The 7,798-nt window shown below is 67.9% G+C and overlaps 1 protein-coding gene across 1 annotated transcript in view; it reads right to left on the reverse strand.

Annotated features, from left to right (window-relative positions):
- Nucleotides 1-474: 474 nt before the first annotated feature.
- ZFPM1 (zinc finger protein, FOG family member 1) overlaps nt 475-7,798 on the reverse strand; it is a 73,830-nt gene continuing 66,506 nt past the window's right edge. Inside the window, 6 exon segments of the mRNA XM_027119007.1 lie at nt 475-1,756; nt 1,758-2,386; nt 2,588-2,734; nt 2,816-2,911; nt 3,200-3,433; nt 6,610-6,819. Coding sequence (XP_026974808.1) covers nt 599-1,756; nt 1,758-2,386; nt 2,588-2,734; nt 2,816-2,911; nt 3,200-3,433; nt 6,610-6,819 — 2,474 coding nt within the window. The 3' untranslated portion in view covers nt 475-598.

Here is a 7,798-nt window from a genome sequence, read left to right on the forward strand (position 1 = left end):
TGCCCGCTCGCTGTGGGCCCCAGTGCCCGCTCGCTGTGGGCCCCAGTGCCCGTCAGCGGCTCACTCTCCCACTCTCCCTTCTCTCGCATCAGCCTCGGCAACTGCAGGGCTTCATCCTCCCCACCATGCTCCCCTCCCTGATTCCATGGTGGCCTGTCACTGAGCAGCTGGAAGAGCTGTCCGCTGGCCAGGATTAAGCTCCTCCCTTTGGTGTCTGGTGGCCAAACCAGAGCTTCTGGCTGGATCCTGGAGGGCACAGTGGACCCAGAAGGGCAGTGCCTGCTCTCCCCGTGCCCCAAGGGGACCCAGAGCAGTGCCATCAGCCCCGGGTGCGGGGCGAGATCCAGCTCTTAGGGCCACTGCGGGACTCCGGCCTGCAGTGTCCTGTGTGTACTTACAGGTGCTGCTGGCCCTGCCTGTGCCCTCCCCGCAGGGCCCCCCCGCTCAGAGAACTAGACTGCTCCACCACTGTGCTCAGCAAACTTAACTTCTTTATTAAGTGCCAAGGTCCAGGCGGGCGCTGCCCCCTGCAGCCTCTCGGACGAGGTCTGTGCCTGGAGCGTCCCGGGTCCCCCTGCAGGGCAGCAGCGCCGGGCGCTCACTTCACGTGCTCGGCCGCATGCGAGGAGCAGTAATACTTCTTGTGGGCGATGAAAGTGGACAGGCTGCTGAACCTGATGTTGCACAGGCGACAGTACCTGTGGTTGCCGTTGGGCACGGAGGCCGGCGTCCCCTGGCTGGGCGTCTGTACGCCTTTGTCCGAGTGGGAGGGGGGTGCCGGCACGGCCTCGGGGGACGTGGCCGGGGGCGGGCCGGGCCGGGGGCTGCCGGCGGGCGGCTCCCAAGGGTCCTGGCCGTTGAGGCCGTCGCGAGGGGCGGCGGGCGAAGGCGTCCGGGCCTCGGCGCCAGGGCCGGAGCCGGCCGGGGGCTTGCCCAGCAGCAGGCCATGCGCCAGGCGGAAGTGCTCGATGAGGTCGCCGCGCACCACGCCGTTCGGGGGGCAGTAGGGACAGACGATGGCGGGCTGGTCCTCGGGGGCGGCGCGCAGGCGGCGCGGGGCAGAGGGGCACGAGAACTTCTTGTGCGCCAAGTACGCCTCGAGGCTGTGGAAGCTCACGCGGCAGGCTGTGCACTCGTGGTAATCGGCCAGGGCCGGTAGGCCGGGCGCAGGGCCAGGAGCGGCGGCGGGAGCCTGGCGCCGCGGCTTTTTGCTCAGGTCGATGGGGCCTTCCGCCGGGTCTTGGCCGCTTCCACCTCCGCCTCCATTTCCGCTTCCGGGCCGCGGCGCCGGCGACGCAGGCGGCGTGGGGGCGTGGCCTGGCGCGACGGGCTGGGCGGGTCCGACCGGGGACGGGGCGGGTCCGACCGGGGGCGGGGCGGGTCCGGCCACGTGCAGTTCGTAGAGCTTGCGGCGCCTGCGCGTGCGCACGGGCGGCGCAGCGGGCGCGGGGGTCCCGGAGGTTCCGGCGGGCGCAGGCCGGCGCGGCGGCGGGTCGTGACGAGAGGCGCAGTAGTACCGCTTGTGCACCGTATAGGTCTCGTGGCGGCTGAAGCGGATGTTGCAGGCCTCGCACAGCGTCCGGCGGGGGTCGTCGTCCTCGTCTGCCCCGCTGCCCGGGCTTGGGCTGCCTTCGCTGCCCCGGCCGCCCGCCTCGGCCTCGGTCTCCGCCTCGGGCGTAGCCGCGCCCCCCGCCTCGTTCTCGCGCGCCCCGGGGCCCGGCGGCGAGCGCTGCTCGTCGGCCTCGGCGGGCGGCGGGGCGGGGGGGCGCGCGCGGCGGGGCTGGGGCCGCCTTGGGCCGGCGGGCAGGGGGCGTGTCGTCGGGCGGGCGGCGGCCGGAGCAGTAGAGGCGCTTGTGCACATAGAAGTTGTTGACGTTGTTGAAGGTGATGTCGCAGTCAAAGCACGTGGCGCCCTTGGGGGCCCCCGTGAAGAGGCCAGCCGGCGCTCCCACCCCCGCGCCCGCCTGCAGCCGGCTGTGCACCAGCTCGGACATTTTGGCCAGGATCTCGGAGGCAGGCGGCGCCGTGGGCAACTGCGGCAGGAAGAGTGCGCCGGGCCCTGGGCTGGAGCCGGGCGTGGGGCTGGACAGCTCCGCCTTCACGCGGACGGGGCTGGGGCCGGCGCTGGGCGGTGATGGCGTCCGCGACAGGGCCTGGGGCCCTGGCTCCGCCTCGGGCTCCTCTGCCGCCTCCACCTTGATGCTCCTGGGGGTCGCCGGGGGCTCGCCGCCACCCCCGTTCTGGGGGCCCGGTCTGCTCTCTCCGTTGGTGGCCTCTGCCAGGGCCTTCCTGTCCAGTCCCGGTGATGGGGCGGGCACCAGGCTCAGGTCTGCAGAGGCCAGGGGGCCGTGCAGCGCCGTGTGCTGCTGGAAGGCGGCCAGACTGTCTGCGGGGAGACGCCAGGGGCCACACTTCAGGCCTGGAGCAGGACCTGCCTGGGCCAGACCTGAAGCTGGGGAGGGCGGGAAGGGAGAGCTGGGCTGGGCACAGAGGTGGTGGAGCGTCGAGGCCGAAACCGACACCCCCCCCCCCCTCGTGGCCGAGCTTGCTTCCCCCTTCCCAGTCCGCAGGGTCACCAGGGGCTCACCTGCGGGGAGCTTGGCAGTGGGGTGCCCAGCCCCTGATGAGTAGATCTCAACCTTAGAGCCCGGCTGGCAGACCATGTGGTTGGTCACTAGGTGGCTGTAGAGGATGTCCCGCGTGGTGGAGATGAAGCCGCAGCTGTGGCACACACCTGCAGGTAGGCTGTGGTGTCAGAGCCCTGCCGGTGGCTGCGTCCCGCAGACCCCGCCGCCCCCTTCCTGGCCCCGCTCACCCGTCAGCGTGTCTGTGTGCACCTTGAGGTGCCGCTCGCAGTTGGCCTTGGTGGTGAAGGCGGACAGGCAGATGAGACACACGAAGGGGCGCTCTCCTGGAACATGGGGCCCGGTAAGGGAGCCTGGCCAGCCGAGGACTACGGCACGGGCACGTGTGGAGGGCCCCTAAGCTCTGCCTCCTAGGACCCCATCGGGGGCCCAGCCCCCAGCCGACCACCCAGCCGGTCGCAGGCGGGGCAAGTGGCCTGGGGCCCTGTGGGAGGCTGCTCGGCGGGGTGGGAGGACCACTCGGGCACGTCCACGGCAGTTGTGCAACCCCAGGAACAATGCAGTGAGCATGCGTGGCTTGGGCGGGGAGACACGCCGTTGGGGGCGGGGCTCACCGCTGTGGCTGCGCATGTGGATCTCCAGGGAGCTGGCGCTGGGGCAGCTTTTGCGGCACTGGGGGAAGGGGCAGACCCGCTCGTTGGGGTAGGTCTCCTTGGGCTTCTCATCGGGGGCGGCCACAGCGGGGGAGCTGGTGCCTTGGCGGCTGGCGCAGTAGTACAGGAGGTGGGCTTGTAGGTTCCGCTCGCTGCGGTACCAGATGCCGCAGTCCTTGCAGGGAAAGACGTCTTCTGCGGGCGGGAGAGGCGGGTGCAGCCTGAGTGGTGCCCCGGCAGCAGCGCTGGCCGCCTAGCACCCGGGGCAGGCCCTGGGCCCTCTGCAACACGAGGGCTGTGCCCCGGCGTCTGCCAGCTTGGGGGTGGGGTGGGGTTTGTGACCTGGGCTGTCCCTCTTCACTGCTTTGCCTTCTCAGGTGTCCCTTGGTAACTCCGTGTCCCCTCTCTACGGATCTTCAGGATGCCATGGGGACTTGCATCCTGGGGTGGGTGGCCCCTGGGCTGCGTCCGGACAGGGAACCCCATAAGGAGACACTGTGGTCTCTTGGGGGCGCCCACGGAAGAAGCGAGGCTGGGGTCCGTGACCTGATTGTCTCTGTGACTTGGCGGGGGCGATGGGACTTGCGGGCTGGCGTGGAGCTGGGTGCCCGTGGAGGAGGACGAGGAGACAGGTGTGTGCGTGTGAGCAAGTGTGTGGGCCGCTGGGTGCCTGAGTCCCCAAGCACTGGGGCAGCAGGGCGAGAGGTGAGCGTGGCTCTGGGTAGGCAGGGGTCTGAGGCCAGGAGCTGCAGAGCAGGAGGAGCCTCCCGGTGCACCGCCCTTCCCCGCCCCCCCCATACACCTGTGTTACTGGTCAGAACTTCCTGAATTCACTACGTTTAACCCAAGTACCTTTGCGGTTGGGGGTTTGGATGGCGGGGGTGGATTTGCCAGCTGGTGAGCATTCTCTGGTGGGTGCTTCAGCAGAATGATAAGGAATGTTTTGTTGTTTCTGTCCCTGCTCCTTGGCCAGCCACCCCTAGGCTGAACCCAGGGCAGGGGGGAGACCTTGTTCTGGGTCTCGACCTTGACCTTCACACGGAATGGACACCTTTTGGGGGTCGTGTGCGGGTTGGGACGTATTTCTCAGCCCGCTGGTTGGTAGTTACTGAACATGTGGTCTGCCTGCCCCCCGGGGGCTGCCAGGTTTCTACCTTCTGCCTCTCTTAAGAAATTTAGTGCCTGTCTGCCAAGTGAGGTGGGCACTCCTCATGCCCCTGTGCCTGCGGTGTTTCCGGCTCAACTCTTCCTACTGTGTTATTTCTGGTTTTCACGTTCCCTTTTATTTGGAGGCTGAGGGGCAGCGCTGAGGCCTTGAGCTGGGATCCGGGTCTGAGGGGCCAGCTGTGGGCTGCTGTTGGTACCTGCAGGGTCCGTGCTGGGGACTGCGCTGCTGCTGGCGGCACAGCGAAGCGACTGGGAGCCTCGGAGGCCCGTGTGGGCCCCAGCCCCGGCCCTAAAACTTAGCAAGGACGGTCGTCGCCCCACCAACCCAGGGCTGACCTCGGGCCAAGTCCCGGGTGGATGCAGCCCAGGTAACCTGCACAGACACCTCAAGACCGGCATCACCTTTACTGCTTCCACAGATGAGAAAACAGGCCCAGAGTGGTGGAGTCTCAAGAATTAAACCGGGTCTGATTGACTTTGGAGCTCGGGTTCTGAAAGCCCTTCTAGGCCACCAGTAGGAGAGGCCCACGTGGGGTTGGTATAAACGATGCTAGCCCACCATGCCCTCACAGACCAGTGTCAGACCCGAGGGGAGGGAAACCGAGGCCCAGAGAGGCTGCTCCTGGGCGGGCTTGAGAGGAAGCCCTCCAGCACCTGGGGCTCCCTGCAGCCCCCCCCCCCCCCCGACCTACCCATCCAAAAGAGACAGGCAGCCCCCTGGGCACCAGATGCCATTCCCTGCCCTGGTGGGGTGGCCGTCCTGGCCTCTGAGAGACCCTTCTATCCAGCACCCTTCTTTCCTGAAACCTCAACGTCAGACAAGACCCCTGTTTGCTCACCACCACCCTCTCAGCTCCCCTGCAGGACCCCATTCTCCCTGAGGCAGTGGCCTTGCCCTGTCCGGCCCACCCACCTGTGCTTGTCCCCACCCCTCCGGTGTCACCCTCCTCACTTGGCTGCCAGTGTCTGGGTCACGGTGACCTCCATGCTGCCTGCCTTTGCTCTCAAGACACGGCGGGCCTCCCCTCACCCCTGGCTCTAGTGTCTGCAGGTCCTGTCTCTCCCTGGGGCCTCGTCCTGCCCGGAGCTCCCCAACTCTTACCGCACCCTGAGCCCCAGCACGTGTCCCCCAGTCGCCTCCTGGGCTCCACTTAGTGCCCAACAGGCGTCTTGGGTCAGGCTGCTCAGAACGGGCCCTCCATCCTGACTGCGATGGGACGGACAGTGTCCGCCCCGCGGCCGTGCTGCAGCCCCGGCCCCACGCTGCCGCTTCCCCCCCCGCCCCCCCCCCCCGGCAGGCCCTGTGCCGTCTTCACGTTTGACCTGCTTAAAAAGGTCACTTTTCTCCCAATTTTACAACCCTACAGTCTAGCAGCCATGCAATTTTAGAACTAAATGGGGTCGTACCCTTTGCTGCCTGAAAGCCCCCTGCCGCGGTCGTTTCTCTGAGAAGGAATCCCAGCCCTGGTCCGGGGCCACCCTCGGAGTCTGGCTCTGGCCACGGTGGCCGTCTTGCTGGGCCTGGGCTGTCCGCTCAGCTGCTCTCCCCGGCGCGCGTGTCTCCGAAGCACCCCAGCCACTGCCCACATCACCACTTGCCCTCCTTCGTGGATGTGCCGCCTGCCCCCTCAGGGCGGGCAGCTGTCCCCACCTCACTGACCCCAGTGCCTTGACCGCCTGGTTCGGTGTGGACGTTGAACAAGGATTTGAGAAACGGTGAATCTCATCGGTTCTCAGACCCTCTGCTGCTTGTAGGGAGGAGTGACAAACGTGGTCCCTCCACTGCAGCTCTCCACACTGGCGGCTCTGCCCCAAAGGGACACTTGACCACGTCCTTCACAACTGGGAGGTGGGGATGGTACCAGCGTCTAGTGAGCGAGGGCAGGGCTGCTGCTGGGCACCCCACGGTGCATGTGTCCCAGACTCCACCCCTGCCCTGCGCGGCCTCTCCAGCTGGCAAGCTAGAAGGGCCTTCCGGACCCTGTGGAGTGTGTGCCAGAGGCGCTGTGGTGAGAAGCCCGCTCTGCTGCAGAGCCCGCCTCCCCGTCAGCATCTGGGAGCTCACCACGTGGCCCCCTGCACGCTAGGCCCCCGTGCGTGCCCCCGGGGCACACCTCTGCTCAGGTGGCAGTGGTGACCAGTCTTTGCAGATCCTGAGCTGGGCACTGCCTGGGGTGGGGGCGGGCAGGCAGCGGGTTACTCACTGTTGACAACTGCAGTTGCGAGGATGGATGCCATGCCCGCCTGCTGGGGCAGGAGCTGGATGTCGGCGGCTGGGGAGGGGGCCAGGCCCTCGGGCTCCACCGGCTCCTTCACAGGCTGGCTGGGGGCACTGTGGGGCTCGGCTGCGAGGAGCATGCTCAGCCGTCCGCCCGCGGCCACTGGCCTGGTGAGCCTGCACCAGAGGGCGCCATCTGCGGGGGGAGGGCGTCTGTGACGGGGCGCCGGCAGCCCCAGGCCACCGCGGCCACGCCTCTGCAAAGACCCTGCCCATCTTATCCTCCTGATGCCCGCTGCGCCGCCCCAGCTTAGGCATGGGGGTTCCGAAGCCGGTGTGGTGGCCGGGGCGAAGCCACACCCGGTTCGCAGCTGTGGCCGGCTGGTTTCCGTGGCGCACCTGCCTCCTCAGGGCGACTAGGTGTTGCCTGCTCTTTGGGCCTCCCTGCCTGTGTCCGTCGGAGCGCGACGGCCCTCTTAGGGGAGAGGGGAGCAGAGCGGCGGGGAGGGCTTGGGAGCCGCTCACCCACGCCCTAGAAAGGCCCCCCAGCTCCTCGCTACTCAGCCAGCGTGGCTGTTACCACGGTGGCCAGCGGGGGGCAGCCTTGGCCAACAGGACCCGGGCTGAGCTGCCCACGGGACCAGGCCACCTGGCTAGCATCTGCCCGGGCAGATGAACCCTGTTGACCAGGCGAGCAGGGGGGACAGGCCAGGCACTACTAACTGGGCCACGTCCCCGCCAGGTGTACGTACCCCCAGCTGGGCACCTGCTGCCAACCTGGGCCCTCCCGTGCTTTCCAGCTGCTCTCTGGGTCCTTAGAGCACCCCAAAGCAGGGAGGGTGGGCCAGGGGGTGAAACAGGCACACAGGTGCTGTGCTAGCCAGGTCCTCGGGGCCAATGGCAGGGCAGACGGAACGCGCAGGGCCCCGGATGCTGACCTCAGCACCTGCTCTGACCCCTGCTGTGCCCTGGAGGCCCCCAGGTAGGGAGGGGCTGGGGAGGTGCTGGAGCAGCAGCCCAGCTTGCCCCTGCCCACCTCCAGGGACCTTTGGCTCTGTCCTGAAACAAGGCTAAGGCTGCCCACAGGACATTTAGTCCAGTGTGCTCAGGAGGCGATGGTGAGGGTGACACCCCCAGAACATTCTACCAAAGCGGAGCCCCCCCCCCCCCCCGAA

Source organism: Aethalodelphis obliquidens, unplaced genomic scaffold, assembly GCF_003676395.1.
Source record: "Aethalodelphis obliquidens isolate GAN/ISIS:26980383/991018 unplaced genomic scaffold, ASM367639v1 scaffold20, whole genome shotgun sequence".
NCBI lineage: Eukaryota > Metazoa > Chordata > Mammalia > Artiodactyla > Delphinidae > Aethalodelphis > Aethalodelphis obliquidens.